Raw genomic sequence first — 23,345 nt, 5'->3', positions numbered from 1 at the left:
CCTATGACCTGCCTAGTTATTGCATTTTTGAAGGGGGGGGTGTTTGGAACCCTACCCACACTATATTTAAAGGGGGGGGGGGCAGAACTCTTAGTGTCTTTCATGCATTTCTGGGTGCCAGGACAGAAATAAACTTGCAACTCAGGAAGATAAAAGCTCAGCATTTACCAGTACTGTTAGCCATTTATTGCATATACAGTAGGCCAGTGATGGCGAACCTATGGCACGCGTGCCAGAGGTGGCACACAGAGCCCTCTCTGTGGGCACACATGCTGACACCCTAGCACAGAGTTTGCCAGAGTTTCTTACTAGAAAGCCAGAGGGACATGGCACTTTGCAATAAATAAGTGGGGTCTGGGTTGCAGTTTGGGCACTCAGTCTGTAAAAGGTTCACCATCATTGCAGTAGGCCCTTGGTATCTGCGGGGGATCTGTTCCAGACCTCTCCACCCCGCAGATACCAAAATTCATGGATGCTAATTCCAAGAATACTCAGTGATGGTATGGCCATGTGGCTGGGTCACCACTGAGGACAATGGCACTTTGCCTCCACCCCCTCTTCTCCTCCTCCTCTTCTTCCCCTGTTGCCGTTGCTGTAGCTCTTTCTCCTCATCCTCCTTCTGTTTCCCACCTCCTCCTCCTTCCTCTTCTTCCTCCCCCTCTTCTTCTCCTCCACTTCTTCCTCATTGCCGCTGCTACAGCTCTTCTTCTTCTTCCTCCTCTTCCTCCTCTTCCTCCACCTTCTCCACCTTCCTTCTCTTCCTCTTCCCCCTTTGTCACGCTGCCGCTGCTTGTTCTCCTTTTCCTTTCTCCTCCTTCTCTTCTCTGCTCTGCTCTGCTCTGCTCTGCTCTGCTCTTCCTCCTCCTTTCCTTTTTCCTCCTGCTCCTCTTCCCCACATCCTCCACTTTCTCCTCTTTATCTTACCCCCTCTGTTGCCCTGCCGCCACTTGTCCTTTTCTTCCTCCTCCTCCTCCTCCTCTTCTATGCTCTTCCTCCTTCTTCTCCCTCCTCCTCCTCCTCTGCCAACGCCACCCCTCTGTGGGATTGCCATCCGTATATGCTCAGATCCATGGGTGGCAAATCCACGTATACAGAGGGCAGGCTGTATTCTGTTTTCCCCCCAAATATGCCTTTCCCAAGGTTTCAGACTTTCTGGAAATTTCACCTGTGGTTCAGCCATATTGGTGTGGGTGGCCTTGAACCCCAATGGCAGGAGCAGGAGGCAATTCTAAGTTCCTCCTGTAGAGGTTGCGAAAGATGTATTCTTAGTTTACTGTGGGTTTTGGGGGCTGTGTGGATGCATTCTGAAAGAATTTATTCCTGACATTTCACCTGTATCTGTGGCTGGCATTTTCAGAGTGTGGTGGCATGGAAATGTGAGGGGTATATATACTTGTGTGACCCTTAGTTGAGAGGAAGTGATTTACATGCTAATCTGTGTATTGGTCTGTTGCTGAATGGCAAGGCCTTGGGGTGGGAGGTTATGTGTGGTAGATGTGTGTGTATTTAATTATCAGGCTAACACCCTGACCTGCTGAAGCCATGGGACAATCTAATGAATGGCATGTGTGACTGTGGCACACACGCCGCACTGCACCACATGCACACCCCATTATTTTCAATGGGACATGAGCCTATGTGATGTTCCCCTTACGCGGGGAGGGGCAGAACATATCTCCCGCATAAGGGAAGGGAGCACTATATCGAGTCTTCATTTTGGTGTTTTTCAGGACTAGTAGCCAAACATTGTTTACTTTCTTTTTTCCTGTTGAAATTGTCCAAATGTTTGTGGATTTCAATTATCTCCCTCTGCAACCTGCTTGTTGTTGACATGTTTTTTTGTTTTGTTTTGTTTTTTGTTGAAAACACTGACATTCTGGACCAGGTTGGTTTATGACGTGTTCTCCTACTGTTGATTTTTCTGACTGGCTCAGTGTGCAGTGTCTCTCGTGTTCTTTGATTCATGCTTGAACACTGCATTTAGTGGTCCCTATGTAGAGCTGCCCGCAGATGCAATGTATGCAATAAACTCCTGCGGCAGTGAGATGTTCTCTTCTGTCTTTCAGAGAGTGCAGTATTTGCTGGATTTTCTTTGTCGGTCTGTAGATCATTTGGAAGTTGTGTTTACTCATCAGTTTTCCCATTCTGTCCATAACTCCTTTGATGTATAGTAAAAATACCTTCCCTTTGGATGGTTATTTTTCTTCACTCCTGTGATTTTTTTTTCCAGGGTCTGGCAGCCCTTCTGGAGTAACTGTTAGCCTGTAGAATCCAGTTTAGGTGCTTCAATTTATCTTCCAGGAAGTGGGACTCGCAAATCCTTTTTGTGTGGTCTACCAGTGTTTTTATTATGCTCTTTTTTTGTCCTGGGTGATGGTTGGAGTTCTTGTGTAGATACCTGTTTGTGTGTGTAGGTTTTCTGTATACCATGTAGCCCAAATGTTGGTTCAGTTTGCAGATGTCCAGGATATCCAAGAATGGTAATGTTCCTTCCTTTTCTTTTTTCATCATGAATTCTTCCAGAAGGCAGCCACATAGCCCAAAAAACCCACAGAAAACTATGGACACTGGCCCTGAGAGCCTTAGACTTCACAAAGATGCATTCTGTTGACAGGATGGGATGGGGCAGAAGCAGAATTCCTAGGAAGCCAGGAACTCCTAGAAGCTTAGATATTCACTGGAGAGTATTCAGGATTCATGAAGCTTTTGAGGTGTGGTCAAGCAAAGGCAAAAAACCCTTTGCCAAGAAAACCCCATGATAGGTTCATCCTAGGGTGTCATAAATCAGAAACTATCTGAAGGTGTACAAGAACAACAACCAACATAGCCTGTCATATATTCTCCTGGTCCAGCAAAAAATATTGCCACTAGGATGAGATTGAAACACTAAGCATATTTTTCCCCTGTCATGTTTTCTGCATCTTGCAAAAAAAAATCCATTTTTGTTGCCTGGGCAAAAATTAATGTTTTTCTTTTTGGAAGCTAAGCATCTGTCCTGAGACAAAGCACATTAGTATAGCTTGATCAATCACAGAGACTTAAAAAAAATAAGGTACAAAACACACTGCAGAAATAATCCAGTCTGAGACTAATTTAACTGTCCTAGCTAAGGAATCCTGGGATTTGGAGTTTGTTGTGGCACCAGAGCTCTCTGTCAGAGAAGGCTAAATGTCTCACAAATCTGCAGTCCCCAGAATTCCCTAGGACTGAGCCAGTTAAAGACATCTGAAACTGGATTTTTTTCTGTAGTGTGTCTTGGACCTAAATGGTATTACTTTTAATAGTATATGCAATCAATCATTTTCATTTTTCACATTTTTCATTAGTTGTTCATTCATAAAAACCAGCTTAAAATAGTCGCATTTCTTCCCTTCAGGTAGTGCAAAAATGAATAAATAAATCTGGCCGATTCATGGCAAGAATTTTTCTTTTATTTCTCATGTTTACTGTGCAACCATTAACCAAGTCAGAATTTATATTTCTAGATGGTGGTGGGTTCAAAAGCAGAATTGTAAGGAATAATGGGTGGGGGAAAAATCATATAATCAAGTGGAAGAAGGAGTTTGAGAGGTGACAAATACAAGAGGGGGAGCCAAAGAGGAAAATAAGTGAAGAAAAATCTCTTGATCAACTTGGAGATGACTACAGTAAAAGGTTTTAGAGCTGCTAGTAGAAAAGCAGTGAAGATGTTGGTGGGATATGGAAGCTGAGATGCTGAAGGTTGTATCTAAGCTACAGATTCAGAAATAGCATATCACTGCCCTTCTGAAATTGTTTCATTTCAGTATACAGGTAGGACATTGCATGTTTGCATCTTTCACGTCATGGAGACAGAATTCTCTTGCTTAAGTTTACTAAAGGAGAAAGTTTAGGAGATTGAAAATTTAAATATATCACACACACCCCAATCTACATTATGAGATGAGTGTTTCAGGGAAGGAGCACATGAAGAACAGGCTGTTAGGATATTTCACAGTCTTTCCCCTGGCATACTGTTGTTATAGTGTGCCTTCAAGTTGCTTCCAATTTAGGGCCACCCTAAGATGACCCTATCACGGGATTGACTGATACTGAATATGTGATTTGTGCACACGCAGTGGGTTTCCATGGCTGAGCAAGGATTTGAACCCTAGTCTCCAGACTCATAGTCCAGCACTCAAACCACTACACCACAATGGCACATATGGGCAACTTTTGTTAGGAGCCACTAACAAAAGCAGGTCAGGGTCATACAGTGCAAGCGTTCTTGTGGCTCATATTAGCTAGTAGTGATTGGTATCTATTCCACTCAAGCTATAGTTAGATGCATTTTATTAGTCCAGTTAATGTAAGAATTGTTTGTGGTTTTTCAATTTACATTATCATATCAAGCGATAGCTGTTCAAAGCACAAAGTTTTAGGCACTCTGTTTGCTTTCTATTTCCAGCTCTTAGCTCTTAAAAAAAGACACACTATTCCTTTCTCCATGCTCAGTACTTTCTGTAAAGTATTGGATACCATTATAGATTTATGATATAACTAATCAAACTCTTAAGAGAGGTTAAACCATGGAGGAAAAATAAAATTACCGGTAATTAAGTTTAGAGGCAGGTTTGCCTTTTACAGAAAATTTATTGCCTTAAAGTAAATGATGGTTTAGCTATTCAGGGAAAAAAGACCTCTATTCCAACTTTAGAAGTGCCTGATATAGTTATTGCACATAGCAATTTCCATTTATACAATTAAAATAATAGCTCTCCGTGCTTGGGGAAGTAAATGGCATATTCAACTGGAAGTCTTTGGTAGTGAGTAATAAAATAGCCGCAATGCAGAACTGACTTCACTTACAAAGAACTGGTGCATTATGTGTAATTCACTATGATGCTCCACATAAGTTTTAATAATGAAAAAATACATACAGAAATGTGCACTGCACATTTATTTAGATTTTTTGTATGAATGCAGAATATAACTTCTTGAATTAAAATAAAACTATTAATTTCACAGTGGAATAACCCAAATATGTGAGTTCTTCTTTTGTCTTCACATTTTCTTTCCAATGTTATTCTTCCCATATGTTCCCGTAATGAGGCTTGTTTGTAAGCTCTCAGTTCTGCTACAAAGCAATGTATACTATGTTCTCCATTAACCAGGGCAGTAGCAGTAGTGTAAACTCAGAACAACTTTATCATTAATACAAACACAAAGTAGCTTTTGAAGAAAAATTGTTTGCCTTTATTGTATCTATACTTTTTCATTATTGTTTTTTCTTCATGAAAAGGTTTCTTCGGTCATGCAAAAGAGGTGGTATTTACTTAAAAATGAGATTTCTTTAAAAAGGAAATATTTCACTATAAGACAAAAAAGTAACATGGTACTTCCAGTGATTAGTAAATCAAATCTTTATTTTGGTCTGTAACCAGCAGTATACTGTATACTTCGAGTGAGATTTGGGTATATCATTCTTAGTCTTGCCATTCTTGTGGAGCAAACTTGGAAGCTGATTTTTTTTCCCTAGGAGAGGCTTGTATTCATAAAGCCCACAAATATTCAGCTCATTCCCTATCCAGTTCTTTATACTCATTTTTGGCAGCCCTTTCCAGCTTGTCCTGTCAGCACTTAAGTCCTACCATGTTGTTTCTGAAGTCTACAGACTTGTCTACATTGGTCATATAAAATGTTATTCTCCTCTCATGGGGAATCTGGACAACACATGGCTAAACCCCCGGTTCTGGTGCAAATAGTCCAGATGAAACTGGGTGCCTCTTTCTGACCACAGAGCAAGTGTTTTGCCTCCACAGAAGCTGCACCAGGCAGCACACTGGGCTCCCATGTGAATGGCCACCTGAGGTTACAATGGAAGGCCCCTGGTAATGATGGGACATTGGAGCAGCTCCAGGGCTGGAATACTTTGGGCTGCTCCCAGAGTATTCTGGCCTGTGTGTCTTGGGAGGCCCCAGGTCAAGAATGCCCAGACTACATTATTGCTCCTATCTGTGTCAGAGTTGTTCCATTTTATATGAAAGTGGGTGCAGAGATGAATAGTGGCTTCCCCTTGGGGTTATCAGCCCACATGGAGCTGGGTTCCCATTGTTGTTGATGGGGAAAGGATTAAATATGAAACTTATGGTATCAATAAACTTGTTTTGAAATCTTTCATGTGAATGTGCATACTGGGAATACTATATAAATTTCAGATTGTTTGGTTTGAAACAGGACAGTGTCACACTGAAACACAGTACAATAAAGAACAATTAAAGACTTGTCCAGACTGGCAAAAAGCCATAGGAGGTGTGTCTGTACAGGTCAAAGTTGTATTTTTAATTCAAATGACATACCTCTTGTCCCAGTTTATTCCCTATTTATTTCTTATTAATTTTTGGGACCAGCTGGGCTTTTGAAAGATAAGGCAGAAAGTGAGGTTTTTTTAATCTTAGAAGATCCCAAAACAAGGAAAGGTAACTTCCCATGTCCCTTGCTCCTGTACCCCTATGTGTCACTCTGATGATGGGTTCCATAGGGGAGGACAGGAGGGAAGGAAACTCCACCCACACTACAAAGCCCTGGTATATTTATGGCATGACTGGATGCAGGGGCAGGAACAGCTTCAATGAGGCATGCAACCCAGGAGGAATAGAATACTTTGATATTTACTGGAAGATCTGGAAGAGCCCTAAAATGATCAAAGTGCTCCTTCCTTATCAGGAAAAACTAAAATTTAAGGGCTGCTGAGGGTTGGAAAGTGGTGTTAACTGAAGAATGACAAGAGCATAAGGGTTTTACAAAAATTGAGCTATGTATGAAAAGTGGAAATACATTTATTACCTTACAGTAATATGGGAACGTGGAAATATGGGGACTTGAAAATAGATTAATGGAAATTAAATATTAATATAGATAATTCCCTGCTGCAGAATGTGCTGCTTGCCACTTATGTTAGATGGCTTTAAAAAGAGACATTTGAAAAGTTAGGAGGAAACCTCTATTTAATAATAATAATTAATAATTTGTTTTATTTATATACCGCTATTCCAAAGATCATAGCGGTGAACAGCAAGTAAGCTAATTTAGGCTCTATAAATCCTCCATCAGAGGTACTATAAAACATAAGCATAGGCAGAAAATGGGAGATAGATACTTTTGTTATCAGGACTTAGAACGGCCTCATTCCCACTACGTTTTAAACCAGTTTGCAAATTGGTTGGAAGCGGTTTATATGACCCTGGTTCGCACTTGAAATGAATCACTGAAGCAATTTGGAGAGGGGGGGCATGCACTATTTAACCTGTGTCTTTTTGATGCTGATTTTTTCACGTCTTTTTGGATAAATCGATTTAATAAATTGATTCAGTGTCAGTGTGAGCGAGATGTGGATCGGAATCGATTTACTATGGCGTGATAAGGGGTCACCGAGTGGGGAAGCGGAAATTAACACCTTGTGTTCACCCACCCTTTGATCCTCATACGGAAGTATGTAAATGCCATTGCATTGATGGACAGAGAAAAGAAATCCCTCCGAAAACGCTCCAAATTGAACCGATTCATTTGCCAATGTGAACTACAAGTGGGGTGTTTTGACAGACTCTCACAAGAAATGGTTTAAATTGAATTGATTCATTCATCAATGTGAACCACAAGTGGGTTATTTTGTTTTGTTTTACAGCAAGAAAATGCAATCGGGGCAAATGTAGTGTGAACCACGCTCCACTGCCGCACCGATCCATCGATTTGGATCGCGAAGTGATTTATTTGTAAGTGGGAATGAGGCCAAACATAACTTTTCTGTACTACAGCTCCCAGAATCCCACAGTCAATATGACCATTGCCTATGCTTGCTAGGAGATTCTGAAACTTGAAGTATAAAAAGTAACTTTTCCAAGTTCTGATCTTCATGAATTGCCTGTGTGCTTTTCTGAAGCATTTCTGGGCACTCTTGGAAAATAGATAATGGATGAAATGGTTCTTCTGATTGATCCAGCAGGATTGATATACTTTAACACACTCTTGCTCTCATGCATGACTTTTCGTAGGGATGCATTTCTTTAATTATTTATTCCTGCAGGGTACAACATACAATTTAATCATTTCCCCCGACTGCATGCCATTTTTGAAGATCATCTCTTCTTCTTTAGTTAGTTAGGACCTACAAAGGCCACCAAGTATAGCCTCTTGATTGGTCCATTACTAAATCAGGGACGAAGGATGAAGTGTTGTAAAAGGGAATTCTTTAGAATTTGGGAAGCAGCTGCCATTAAGCACTAATTTCTAGAGCTCTATTAAAATTCAAATCTAAATGTCTTCTGAAAAGCAAGGCTGTAATAATCAAGAATCAATTTGGGGTACTTTTCACGTGTCCAGTTTATGGTATTTATTACTTTCTAGATTTTTTAAATTGATGTTTACTTTCAAGTCATGGAACTGAAATAATATATGTAAGATATGTAAACCACTGCAGTTAGGGTTTGTCCTATATTTTGTTGCCTGGACTAGGGAGGAAAAATCATGGACAGCACATGGTTTTCTTTGCTACAGTTGGTGCAGGTATGGTATGCAGTGTATAGCTTCAGTTGCTTATATGCTGTGTGTCTATTTCAGTAAGCAAACACGTCTAGGTTTTTGTTCCTCCACTGTGCCATACCCATGTTGCCAAAGTGACTTATCAACTAGGGTAAGGGACCTTCACTGCTATAGTTGCTTGGCATTTTGGAGTTTGAGTGAATATGGAAAGCCTTAACACAACATGGTAAACCAAAATGTTTATTAATTGAATATGAGTGTTCTATAATTCAAAACATTTATCAGTATGTACAATGTCCACTGACTGCTTGCCAACATAATTTATTTTCAGTGTGCTTTGAAACTTCTTTCCTTTCTTTTCTCTCTCTTGTCTGTAGAATACAGATGTTATGAAGTATGAATAAATCTTTGAATACCAGCTTTAGAGGAGCTTTAACAATGGTCATTCCTTTCAAATATCAGTCTGGATAATGATTTAGTGGGGTGGGGAATGTTGCTTCTTTACTACATTGCTTAAGCTACACGAGACATACACAAACATACACATACATACACACCCAGTTATTCAGTGTGCTTTCAAGTCATTTTTGACTTATGGCAACCTAAAGCAAACCTATCATGGGTTTTTGTGTGGCTGAAAGCATGTGACTCACCTAATTTCACAGTGAGTTTCCATGGCCAAGCGAGGAATCAAACCCAGGTCTCCAGAGTCATAGTCCAACACTCAAACCACTACACAATGCTGGCTCCCATATTATTATTTTTTACTAATTTTAACATGAGCAATCTAATTTACAATCAAAGTAATATACATTCCAAAAAGAAAAAGAAGAGTAAAAAAGAAAACATAAGTTTTAAATTGATTGCCCATTTGTAGTTGATAGAAAGTCACTTATTTGAAAGAAATGTGTGTGATTTACATTGCTGATAGTGGTTTGGATTAAACTGAAAGACTCTTAAACATACTCTTAGAAGGTGGTTCTCTATATGCTATACTAAGGATTTCTTATCTTTTCTGTTTTTGCTTAGGGATCTCAGTGAAAACCAGATTCATGCCATTCCAAGGAAGGCTTTCCGTGGAGCAGTGGACATTAAAAACTTGTGAGTATTTAAAATGATTTTATTATATCTTTAGGGTATCTTCGTGTATCATTGTTTTGTAAGCTGTACATGTATGCATATGTGGTGTCCTGCATTGTTTTCATTTATCCATAATGTGCAAAACAACAAACAGTGGTCACAAAATTTAGAATGAGTCAGGATTTTACAAACCCAGGTGTGATAATTTTGCCTGATTTTAATCCAGAAAAGCTGGCAAACATACACAAATGTCTTATTCAGATCCTTCAAAGCCCAGTTCCTCTTGGTGATCCTTTGAGGTGTAGTGCCAAAGAGCTTCTACCACCACTATTTTCCTGCCTAGGTGCTCAGAAAGGTGAAAGTGGAACCACAACAGAAAAAGTACAGAGGGTCAGTACCCCTGGAATGGACTAAGCTTTTGGCACTCTACTCAGAAAAGGAGATAATTCCTTTTTTTAAAATAAGAATTAAAAAGTTAAAGTGCTGTATTTGCATTGACTCATAGATATGATGACCCAGGTTTTTTGGGTCAATTTTTTTTAACTAAAATTTTTAGACTTACACAAGAATATATACATTATTTTCAATTGCACAGTCCTTGAGGAAAGTTATTGAAAGTACAGTAGCCCTTGGTATCCACTGGGGTTTTGTTCCAGGACCCTCTGTGGATAACAACATCCATGGATCAACAAAGTCTCATTAATTACAACAACATAATGAAATGGTATCCCTTATATACTGTAACAAAAATAAGGTTTACTTTTGGAATTTATATATTTTTGAATATATTCAAACAATTTACTGTAGTTTGCTCCTCGTCCATCCAGCCTTTAGGATGAGCACAAAAAGTTATGCCTACAGGAATGAAGTTCTTGAGCATCATTTTCTGTGCTTCATCTTTTACATCCTTTGTTACATGCCCCTAGGTTTTACCCTTGACTTATCCATGGGTCTTATCAAAATCCATAATTTTGCCCTCAAGCCTGCCCTTGACTTTATTCATCAGGTTGACTTATAGTTGAATATATACAGTAAGTCCATAGTTGTGAATATTTCATAGAGATAAATATTGGACTTGGACCATGGAGTTTTGGGTTCAGATCATAGCTTAGCCATAACCTAGAATGGGTGGTCTCATGAAAATCACTAGTCAAATCTCTTTGTTTGGGTATTTTAAATGCCACTTTTCAAGGCCCAATGCCAGTCTCCTCTCACCCCAGTGATCATGATTAAAAGCTTTAAATGATTTGAAACATAAAATTGTAGCTGTTGCAATATAGTTCATAGATTAAAAGATTCAAGGCATAATTTCAAGTATAATTAAAATTCAGCAATCTCTCTTACTCAGTAGTTGTGAGGATGGAACATCATGACCTCCCATGTTTTTTACCTGACAAGGCAATCAAAACTACACATAAAGTAAAATTGGGTTGTAATGTATTGATACACTCCTTGTATTCTGGACTGTTTTCCTTGGCAGTTAACATTTCTTTAGCAAATATGCAAATATACAATTTATTTCAGTCTGAGTGGGATTTCCTCAAGCACACAAATAGAAGGAAAACTTTATGAAGTACAGCTGCTATATCAGTAGATGTGTTCTGGTATCCATACTACAGAAACAGTGGGTGGTAACCCTTCACATTTCTTGGATAAAGCTTCCTGGTCCATCACCAAACTGCTTTTTGTCTTGGAATTCTGTTCTCTTCATCTGTGTCTATTTATCATAATACAAGTTGTTATTTTCTTTCTGAGGCTGGATAATCTTTTCCTATGGAAAGCTAACTTTGGGTCTGTGCAGGCCGCCCCTTTTAGAGCCAGATTGGGGCTGTGGCAACCGCAAGCCATGGCCCCAATCTTGCCTTTCCATGGCACAAAAAGGAACTGCAAAAGTGGCTCTTTTCTGTGCCGCAAAAAGAGTGCCATAGCCACCGGTACCATGGCTTTTCGGCACTGTTTTGGCACTGCATCATGCAAATTCAGCGCCAGAGGAGCACTGTGGCAATGCCCGCCGTGTGGTGCAGCACGTAGCATCATGCCTGCCTGGGGGCTGAGTTGACAACTTTTTCTATTACCCCTCCTCTTATTCTATAGACTTCAAAAGGCTGAGAACTTGTTTTGTTTAAATTCAGTACAAACATCTTTTTAGGTAATCTCATAGTATTTGTGTGTTTTGATCAAATAAACATGATTTTATTGACAGGAAAAATAAGGCAGAAAGAAAGAAAAATAAGGCAGAACATTTCAGTAGGGGTTCCAGGGTAACTAAAAGTAAATAAATAAATAAGTTTTATTCATCCAGTTTTAGTTGTTTCTCTGCTGATTCAATTGATCAGTATTTTGCCTAATTTGCAGGTAGTATTTGCATTTGTTGGTAACCAAATAATGGTTTGTGGTTTTGTTTTGTTTTGTGTGTTTTGTGACTGATAGAATAAGGTATCTTGTTATAGTTAATAACAACACCTCAGATTAAAATGGTTTCTAGCAATAATTTTCTTTCTCAGTAGATTATTTTTAGTAACCTTGTTAGAATCTGTTGTTGCTGTTCAGTATTACTTCAAAGAATAGGAAACAAATAGGAAAGTCTACATTTTAATCAGCAGTCTTGTTGCCAAGAAAATGCTTTGTGCCAACTTTTATCTCAGGGTGAACAGAAAAAAATAACTATGTGGGAAAGCAGCAAGTTTGAAAACTGTTACTTTAACCACAACAGTGTTTGGAGTACATCATTAAAAGAAAGAATCCGGAGTTGTTGTATTGTTGTTGTTTTTCAAATGCACCTGAACTCCTGCCAATTTAAGGGGGGGGGGGGGAATCCGCCTTTCAGTCCTTGTAGGACAAGATTTGCTGGAGTGCTTTCTGTGCCTTTAAATCTTTCTCTTTGTGTATAATATGGGTGATTTAGGAGGAGCTGTGTCAGACCTGATTTATACATGGACAGCTAAAGATAATAAGATATGGGCCAACATACTGCTCACCCTTTTACAGATTAACCTGCAGACTGCATTAGGCAAATTTGATGGCATTAAAAGATTTTACCAATTTGTCTCAAAACAATTTCTCTTTTGTGTTGTGTCAGGGGATAACATTTCATGCCATTGTACTAATTTAAATGGCTTTGATAAATTGCTCCAGAGGTTAGAGAACTGTGCTGGAGATATTATTTTGGCCCTTTAAAATAAAAAGCCTATTAACTTAATTGTTAAATGTCCTTAATTAGTTAAAATGGAAAGTGCATGAGAATGTTTTTTTTTAATGCTCTGCAACAAAAACACTGCACCAAAATGATTAACTGCAGTGTCTAGAAAATGATTGTTTTGAGTAGACAAGTAAAATGTTGCAGAGAAGAAGACTGTTGGAAGAAGGGAGGGAATAGGACATAATCCAATATAAGGTTCTCTTCTGGAAACCAAATGGAGGCTGTGTAAGAGCCCTAGTGTGCCCTTGTGTAGGTCCAACTAATTTCAGTGGGATTTGCACAAAACAGTTTCCTGCTGGATTGTACCATAGTGGATATATTTATGAGTTCATGTGGTATTTGATAGTGCAACATGGCCTTTCAGGATCATAGTACTATTTTGCCATGTAGGGATGATCCTGGATTCAATTATCATTTTGATGTTACTTATGGCTCTTTAACACTGCTGAGAAATTACTCTTCAGCAATCCAATGGAAGCAGGTTAAGGAGTAAGATTCCTGGAGCAATGGTGCCAAATCACTAATTGATTATAATTAATTATTTTTCATAATGGTAACAACATTCCATTATGATGGTAACTTTAATACATTATCTCACTGTAACATTTTAGTTACTTGTATAGTTAATGTCCTCACAGAAAGTAAAGAAGGAATATCACACAGTTGAGTGCTGGTTCATGCTGTGCCTGATTCCACATGATACTCTCCTGTGATGCAGCACAGTATTCCACATTCCAGTTTTCCTCATTCCAGTCTATATTAATCTGTACCAGAGATGGCAAACACAATAAAAAAACATGAATAGTTTGTGTGTGTGTTTTTAAAAAAGCAAACTTTTAAAAAAATAAACGGTAGAAAAAGGCAAATATTGGCAATTTGTTTCAGAAGGCCTTTGATGGCTCAGAGGGAAGAGGGCTTTTCAGAATGAGATGTACAGTGCGCCCTTGTTGAACACGGGGTTTCCGTTCCGGACCCCCGCCCCTGCATAAAACAAAAAACACATATGCTTGAGCCACATTGCAAGTAATGGGGCTCGTGCTCGTGGTAGTGTGTGGCTCCAGCGAGTGCACCATTGTTTCTTACGGCACATGCCGCCGGAAAAATCAACACTGTTTTCAGCATATGCTGAAAGCAGCGTATAATATGCCTGCGTATCATGCGGGTGCACTGTACTGTTTATTTAGGATGTTTTTATGGTGATGCTTTTAAATGCATTTAGTTCTAATGTTAGTTTAAGTCAGGGATGTTTAATCTCAATTTTTCCAAGTTCCAGTGGATGCCGGGAATAGTGAAATAGCTTTCCATCCTGTAGCTTGGGAATCCCCCCCCCCCACACACACACACATTGACCAGATACTGTGCAACTTTTCTATAAAAGCTGTACAGTTTGTCCAGAAAACTGTCTAGTTTTCCAGAAACATCACAGCTTCTCCTGAGACCTGCAGAAACTTCACTCAAAAACCATGCCTTTTGGCATGGAAAGGAAATTGCACAATATTCAGTTTTGGGGGTCTGTGCAAAAGACTGTTTCCAGACAGCCATGTGTGTGTTTTGTGTAAGATTGCTGTTTTGTTTTTTGTTTTGTTTTTTACATAGAACAGCATCGTTGTATAAGAAAAAGTTTGCTCAAAAAAAAAATTGGACAAAATCCAGCAATCTTGCATAAAAGTGGGCTTGTGTTTAGTTGTACATCATTGTTGTTTTATGTGGGGTTTATTTTTTCAGGAGGCTTCACACATTTCTGTGCATAGTGGAAAGACTGATCATGGGTTTTTCCTGCAAAATTGCACAGTTCTAAAAAAGTGCGCAGTTTATATTGTGCTGGGAGCACAAAGAAATCTGAAGAGGTGGGATATAAATATTTATTATTATTATTATTATTATTATTATTATTATTATTATATAAGAAAGAAGGAAAAAAGCTCCCACAGTTTGTGCCAAATTTTGGCATGCCTTTTTTCTTCCCACATTAGTTTCTCAAGTAGTCAGGAATTCCAAGTGTGACCCCGGTTTAAATAAATTTTAAATTTCCATTTGCTATAAATTTTAAAGCTTTGTAAACCACCACCACTGTTAACAACAACAACAATAATGGAAACAGGGAGCAAGATGCACAGTGTAATGGTGGAGGTGCAAGCAGCAACTCCTAATAAACCCCAGTGATGGTTGGAAGGAAAGGAAGTGAACTGAACTGAGATTTTAGCATTCTTTTATGGCAACTGATCATCACAATGTTAATAACTATGGAACTGATCATCGGAACTGATCATCACAATGTTAGTATCTCCATAGTTGCAGGCAGGTAATGGTGGTATTGTCACCAGGAAATCCAGGCAAGCAAAGTAGAAAGTCAAGGCTTCATCAGCCATGTTATCAGATGACTCACAGGGCACTCATCTGCCAGTTTTACAAATGAGAGGCTCATAAAAAGATGTATTACAGTTCAAAATATATTTAAGACTTATACTTAGAAAAGTCAGAAGAGCAACAGGGAAGACACCAGGATGCAACAATCTGAAAATTATGACTTTCACAGAAGGTCACTAGCATGGAAGCATGGAATGTTTATCCAGAAGTTTCATATTAAAAATAAATTATTATTGCTATCTGGTGATAGAAAGAAGACATATTACATTCAGTTTAACAGTTACTTATCTTTTTCTTTCTCCATTCTTCATTATTAATATAGCGCTATCACTCTGCAAATAAGAAAACAGGTTCCTGCCCCTAGGAAGTAACTATTTAACATTCAGTGGAGAGAAGCAATACAGGAATGGAAACAAGATGAAGTCATCAATAACTATGGAAGACTTACATTAAGTTGAGGTCTACCTACTTGACTTAGTTTCAAGACGAATAGGGAATAAAGTACTAAGCCAGAGGCTGCATGGAAGAGGTGGGGTTTGGAGAATTATTTGAATGGAAGGAAAGAGGCATTTAGGATTAACGTTCTGGGCATAGGAGGAAGGGACAGATGGAAGAATAAATGTAACAGAATGTAGCTTCACAAAACTGAGGGTGGTAGAGATGAAGGAATGAAGGTCATTGCAAGGGACACAGTATTGTTTGGTCAGATTTAAACATCATGTTCAGTCACTCTGGGATACTTGGACTTGACATTTCTAAAATGACATGCGTCATCAAATGAGTCCTAGTGTATTTGGTACCTCTTTATTAGGTCGTGCCCGAAATCAGTGGTTCACAAACTTTGTTCCTCAAATGTTTGCACCATCAACTACCAAAAGACTCGGCTTAGAAATTCTGGGAGTCAAAGCCTCAAACATTTGGAAAACTAAAGATTGATAACTAGGGAACACAAAACTTTCTTGTTGCAACAACTCCACCGGCTGCTGGTCGATTTCCTGACACAATTCACAGTGCTTGTTTTGACCTCTAAAGCCCTATATGGCTCAGGCTATTTGAAGGAACATATTTTCCCTTACAAACCAGCTTGTGCTTTTAGATCTTCTGGGGAGGCCCTTCACTCTGTTCCACCACACTAACAGTTATGTCTAATGAGAACACATGCAAGTACCTTCTTAGCTCCCAGGCTCTAGAACTCCTTTCCCAGTAATACCAGACTGCCACCCTTGCTACATCCTTTTCACAGATAAGTTAAGACTTCTCTGTTTCAACAGCCATTTCATGAGTGACGTTATAGGTCCAGTCTCACCTAAACAACAAATAATTGGTTGATGGGTGGGTGTGCACTCACAGGTACACATATTTTAATGAAGTATGTTTTAAAATGATTTTAATTGTTTTGATTATTTAATCTCATTTTTCACTTCTGTAACATGTAAATATTTAATACTTTTTTAAAAAATTGTTGTATGTCACTTTGAGTCCCAATGTACGAAAGTCAGCACGCTGTAGTGCTTTGGCTGCTGGACTAGGGACCTTGTCACATGAGGCACTTACCACTGCCAAAATGTTCCCCAAATGTTGCAGAAGTGCTGGAGGTGGGATCATCCATCGCGCTTCTAAAACATAATTGAGGTTTCCCACTTTCTTTTTGTCACAGAAGTGTTCATGGGGAAGCCTCAGAGAAGCCATTTTTGAATAACGGGATCTTCTGTCATTGAAAAAAACGGCTTCTGCAGGCTTCTCCATGAACGCTTCCATGACAGAAGGAAAAGCCACAGGATGTACTCACAAGCAAGCTTCAATTATGCTAGAGAAGCGCGACGGATGATCCCACCTCTGGTGCTTCTGCAATTTTTGGGGAACATTTTGGCAGTGGTAAGTCCTCTTGTGATAAGGTCCTAGGACCCTGCCATGGTTGTCAAAATAATCCACTTAGAGTTCCAACCTGGGGAAAAGATGGCATAGAGGATGAGGACAAGAAGGAGGAAAAGAAGTTGTAGTAACTAATGCTCTAATCTCTGATGCTTCCTGAATATTGCAACACTGCTACTTCGACATAACAAGTATATTTGTCAGCAAAGACCCCAAGCCAGGAGAAGTGAGCAGAATCTAAATCTCATTTCAAAAGACGTTTGCTTGTTAGTACATCCTGTGGCTTTTATTGAAAATTATTTTGTAGTGAGGATGTTTAGGATTAAACTTCAGTTTACTTTAGATCAAAGCCGTTGAGCATAGTGATTTTGCAGACTGGAACTGCTCAATAAACCTGCAGTTTCTGTAGGCAGTAAGACTATTCGTATTTGCTGTCACTTAGCACTGAGCACTGGAGCCAAAAGAGGGACATCTGAAAAAGTGGTGGGATCAGTTCCCCACCCTTATTCAGACCATGTCCCATGGACTGATGCCTAGCATCAACCATTCATTTATAGTAGAAATATGCTTACAGCATACTTGTAGACATGTTCAGGATTTGATTTTACATAGTCACCTGGATCTATTTCAGACAATCTGCTTTACTGACTTGGAAGAGCCAGAAATAGATAGACAGACAGACAGACAATGTGTGTGTGTGTCTACGCGTGCGTGTGCACATGTGCATGAGTGCAAATATATGTTTTTAATAAATCTTTATTAAAAGGAAAGAAAATACAATTTTTAAGAGCAGTAATTTTAGAAACAACTTTTAATCTTACCACCTCAATTCTGTACAAATTTCTCTCGAACTATGTTATGTAGAACAATATAAGTATACTTAAGGATGAATTTGTTCAGTTTCCCATACTGTATTTAATGCTTGTTTAGATTGATAGTATTAGTATTCAGAAAATTAAACCAGAACTGAACAGTTGTGAACAGAGCAGCTGAGTGTCTTCTTCATGTAAAAGTGTATGAAAGTGCTATCCTTCTCCATCTTCTGCATGAGGCAGTAAACTCTGTAGTGGTGATTTTGAGGGAGAAAGCAATAATCTTCAGGAAACTGAGTGTAAATGTTTCATACTTAATATTTAAAGATTAATAACACATAGGCAGCACAGCTGATTTTTTTAATGTCTAGAATCCAGTGTTTCTTTATTGCATCTACACAAGATCATGAAGAAAACAAACCTCACAGAGATCATATGCTGAGGTTTGTTTTCCTGAATGAGAATATGCTTCAGCTTTATTCAGCAGGGATTTGGGATATGTTATAAACACCATATAAATGCCTAAGAATGTGGAAATCTGGAAGGAAGCTGCCTTTGCAAATCTAAGGGTGGTCTCTCCTGTGCTTTCTTGCCAAGGATAGAGAAATTAACATGCAGCTGGGCTTCTCTGATAAATGGATTCTGTTAGGTCACTGAGGGGATGCATGTGACATTAAGTGATTTACAGCCCTTTACCTTAATGAAATTGTTTCAGCGAGATGACGCTGAGAGCTTTTAATGGATAGCTTTTCTTGATGTAATGAAATTGCATTCCTTTGGCATTTAATATAAGGTGCAGTTATTATTTACTGGAGCTTTCCCAGGGCTGTCGTGTTTTTGCAGGCACAGTTCGAAACAAAAAGAGATTTCTGTGGTGGCATCAAGATCAGAATGGCGTGTGACATTCTTAAGCAGATGAGTGCATGTGGGGAGTACATTTCAGTTACTCGTGGCCTACCTTTCAACCTCGTCTCTTAAGAAAGGTTTCTTATCCGTAATGCTGCCAGCCTTCATGTCTTTCACATATCGCCTCCTAATCTATTTAACAGGCAACTGGATTACAACCAGATCAGCTGTATTGAAGATGGGGCATTTAGGGCTCTCCGTGATCTGGAAGTGCTGTAAGTAACTGCTTGTCTTTCTTACTTTTTAAATAGGAAAGTCCATATGCAGAAGCTTATCTGGCAGCTGCAGCTCTAATGTCAAAAAGCTTGAATTAAATGCTGTATTTGAATAAACCCACTTTGATTCAAGTAATATTACTTCATAAGATTTTAAAAGCATGTGAAGTCTGGAAATAGTTCTCATTATTTAATATTTACCAGATATAACAAACATGGCAAAGTAATCCCTTTTTTAAAATGTTAAGGTTTTATTATTCAGCTCATTCTAGTAAACCAGTTTTGCATTGTTCAGAGTCCATACAATTCTGCCCCTCCTTTCAAGCACAACATTTTCATATTAATGAAAGAGAAAGCCTGGAATAAACTTTAGCAGATATCACAAAGCAAATTTTCGGAGAGAAAACATGTGATGTTTTCAGGAAATGTGGCTTTCCATATTCAGGTTTTTACAGTTGTTTTTTGTTCTGGAGCTGCTGTTTGCCAGCTGTTCACTGTAGAACAGCTTTACAGAAATTGGACTGTTCTGCAAATAGCAGGTAGGCATCTTAGGACTTTTAATGCCTTTTGGCAGCATGGTACTGTCTATTATCCTTCATCCATCACTGAATTGAAGGTGTAAACAGGCTAATATCTTGACAACTTTCCTTTTTATGGAATTTATAACGGTTCAAAACATGACCTTAAGGATATCTCATTGCCTCTGAAATTATATCTCATTGCATCTGAAATAAAATAGTAAATACAGTGAATAAAATATCCACAAATTCCCCTGCCCAACTCCCATTCCATGAGAATTTGAGAGTCAAACACAGTTCGGTGAGTCTTAAGTTGAATTAATTATACTGCAGTCCAGTACACACTTATTTGATAGGAAATCCTGTTGAACTCACTGGAACTTACTTGTGAGTAAATATGTATATGTTTTTACATATATGCTTTCTGTGTCTTCTCTTGGTACCTAATATTCTGCATTAAAGTAAAGCTCTAATTATGATTTTAATTTACTCCTTCAAAATAATTAGGAGATACTGTACTAAATTAGTTTGAGGAGATAGAAGTTTTTATATTAATATATGTTTACAGAACAAGAATGAAAATCAATAAAATAAAAGGAATCCAAAAGCTCAGATGGGGAGAGCTAATGAGGATATATATTTAAGATCTAATATGTGTTGAAGTGGAATATGAAATTACAGTTCAGGCTATTTTGTGTTATACAATAACTGCATATTGGCTTTTAATTAAGTAACACATATCAATGGGTACAGAATAATGCTTTGAAGTAAAAAGCAATTTTTACATTTTGAACTATTAACTATATCATTTTCTGTTAATGTGCATTCTACATCACTGTACCAGCATTTCATTTTTTAAAAATCTGTAATTACAATTTACAAAACTAGATTAATCAAATTATTATCCTCTTTCTTGTTTATATAAAACTTTCTAAAAACAGTCAGTCAGAATTGTCCCATTTAAAATCTTACACAATGACCAATTGTGGTATTATTAATATTATTATTATTATTATTATTATTATTATTATTATTACTATTACTATTATTATTATAGTTTATTTTTATAGCACTGTAAATGTACACAACGCTGTAAAACTCCCAGTTGTTGGACCAATTCTTTGTACAACCATATGGAACTACAGAAAGAGAAAATGAACTGAAGTATTCACATCATCACAGGAGCAGTTAGATGTGGCTGGTAGATGAACATTGTTATATACAATGTGAAGAACAACTGAGGCTTTTTTTTTCAGGAAACATATTTTATAGTTATATATGTTGCTCTGAAAAAAATATAAAAACAAACAAAAGACCAACTTTCCAAGTCTGCTAACTGTTTGAGTGTAACCACTGTCACAAATGAAGTTATAATTCTTGGCTGGCTTTATATCTGACTAATTTTATTCTTGGAATGATTATAGCATTACTCCATAATGTAGATGGAATAGCTGTATTTTATATATGTGCAAATGTATATATCTGTATTAGGCTTGTGTATATTCTGAAAGTGTCTAAACTTTATTCATAATTTTTAAGTGTATAGTTGCATGTGGTATTGTGGCTTTGAAACCATGCCTTCCCGTTTTAATTTCTCCTGTTGGTACTGTGGGGGGGATTGGCAAGGGGACAGGGAGATAAAACATTAACAATAAAAGATAATTTCACTTGTCCCTCCATATTTGCTGGGGTTAGGGGCACAAGACCCCCGTGAATATGGAAAATCTGCAAATAACAAAAACTCCATGTTTTTACCTGAGGGGACACCTCTCTAGGAATCTCTAGGTCTGCCAGTGCAACTCTGTGGTCAATGTCTGCCAGAATTTGACCACAGAACTGCACTGGAGGAGCTACAAATCCCTAATAGAGTATTCTCTCTAGGAATCTCTAGGTCCTTCAGTGCAACTTTTAGTTAAAGTTGACCACAGAGTTGCACTGGAGGACCTAGATATTCCTAGAGAGAACATATTAATCAAATCTGTGAATAATCAAAGCCGCAAATATCAAATCTGTAACTATGGAGGGATGAGTGTATATTTCAACTCTGATAAATATAAGGCTACTTGGATATAGTAAGTGTAAACAAGAAGTCTTTGGGAAGATTAAGATGGAGGTGGGAATGGTCAGCTATTGTATTAAATGAAATCATTTTTACTAAGACAGTGCCTCTGTTGCTATGAGTTCTAGTTGCATGTTCAGAGAACTGAACTATACCCATAAAACAAAATCTTCCTTTACCAGCCATGTCCTAGATAATCAAAGAGATCTTAACAGGAGTAGTTTAGCACATGAAACTTCATACCCGTTTAGTGACAAAATGATGGATCTTTTCAGAGTACATAGACTCACTTTGTATTGGGATTGTTGCCTTATTCAAAGCATGTACTGGTAGCACCTTATATTTAGGGGGGAAATATTTTAACAGATGCAAGGTAGCATTCCAGACATTACATCCAACAATTCATAGAACAATCAGCACTAAAATTAATTTGAAGTTCAGGACAGCCATGGCATTGATAAATGATTTGTGAGTGTTTTAAGAACATTTTTGTCCTTCTTACAAGATGGACTAAGAGAATGTTGTGTCTGTATCAATAAAATAATAAATTATGGATGTTCAAAACCTGTTCAAAGTTGCACTGTAGTTCTCATTAGTATGGTACCACTGATGAATACAAACCCAAATAATATGTTCTCCATGTTCTTCTTATAAGACGAGTTATAGAAGACAGTATTGGCAATGGCATAAGACCTCTCATTTTTCACTTGAGTCGTGTTTACAGGCATTTAGAATTAACTTGCAAAAGACCCACCATATACTGGGTTACATTTGCAATACATATTTCTATTCGAAGTTTTGAACTACTGAGATAACAAACACATTTCTATCATTGCCTTGAGAATGTTAAACCTCTCCCTGTTCTGCTGTTGAGTAATGAGTAATAGAAGTGATCAAAGAAGTCCCATGTTCCCCATACCAAAGCAAATTCTTGAAAGCCTCTCCATGTACCACTTCACATCCATCATGAAATCTATAATGCTGTAAGCAGAACAGGTCCATAGTTGTTCCATCATGCCCAATGCTTTCCTATTAGAAAAGTCTAGATAACACATATGAATGACTTGAACTGTACACATTGTGAATAAAGGAGAAACCCCATGACTACTGCCCAATATGGGAGAAAATCAATTCATAAATAAAAGTGTAGAAGGCAGTAGATTGTGACCCAAGTGCTTATCAAGTCATCTCATTGCACATTGTGTATAAGAGTCACTCTAGAGAAACTGCCAAGGTAGCATTACAAAAGTAGACTCTCCCTCACCCTGTTACATTTACAAAAATACAGAGAAATTATATGAACTAGCGGAACTTAGTGTTCTGCATGTTCATAAGACTCTGGGTAATACACCTCTTCCATTTAAAGTGTTAATATCAGAATTCTTTATTTAAAAAATATTCCTTTGGGTCTTCTGACACTAGTTTTGTATCTGTGTGGATGGCAATAGTAATTGTGCCACTTCGAGTATTATATCTTTTGAGGTGTTACTGCCTTTCAGACCGATTATCACATATTGAAAAAATGGGAATTTGAATATATACAGAACACATGTGAAGTTGCCATTATTATAATGAACTTACATCTTCATTCTCAGTATGGATAATGTACTTCCTTTTGGAATTTGCAGCTATTTTGGAGATAATGCAGTAAGGGTTGAGCAGTAATTCACAATCAGATTCTGCTGTGATGGTTCACATACAGTTGGCCCTCCATGTTCATGGATTCTGTACCTGCAGATTCAGCCATCCACAGCTTGATAATATTTAAAAGATATATAAATTCCAAAAAGCAAACCTTGTTTACTATTCCACTATTTTGAA

The 23,345-nt window shown here is 38.0% G+C and overlaps 1 protein-coding gene across 9 annotated transcripts in view; it reads left to right on the top strand.

The window, feature by feature from the left end:
• The window catches only part of SLIT2 (slit guidance ligand 2), a 260,613-nt gene that overhangs the window by 140,243 nt on the left and 97,025 nt on the right, over positions 1 to 23,345 (top strand). For all 9 annotated transcript variants that reach the window (XM_089524744.1, XM_089524738.1, XM_089524741.1 and 6 more), the window contains exons 5-6: positions 9,526 to 9,597; positions 18,876 to 18,947. In XM_089524744.1, the coding sequence (XP_089380870.1) occupies positions 9,526 to 9,597; positions 18,876 to 18,947 (144 nt within the window). The remainder of the gene's footprint in view (positions 1 to 9,525; positions 9,598 to 18,875; positions 18,948 to 23,345) is intronic.

Source organism: Sceloporus occidentalis, unplaced genomic scaffold (genome assembly GCF_023333645.1).
Source record: "Sceloporus occidentalis isolate IW3139 unplaced genomic scaffold, rSceOcc1.0.p SCAF_5, whole genome shotgun sequence".
NCBI lineage: Eukaryota > Metazoa > Chordata > Lepidosauria > Squamata > Phrynosomatidae > Sceloporus > Sceloporus occidentalis.
This window is presented reverse-complemented; position numbering and strand designations above follow the sequence as displayed.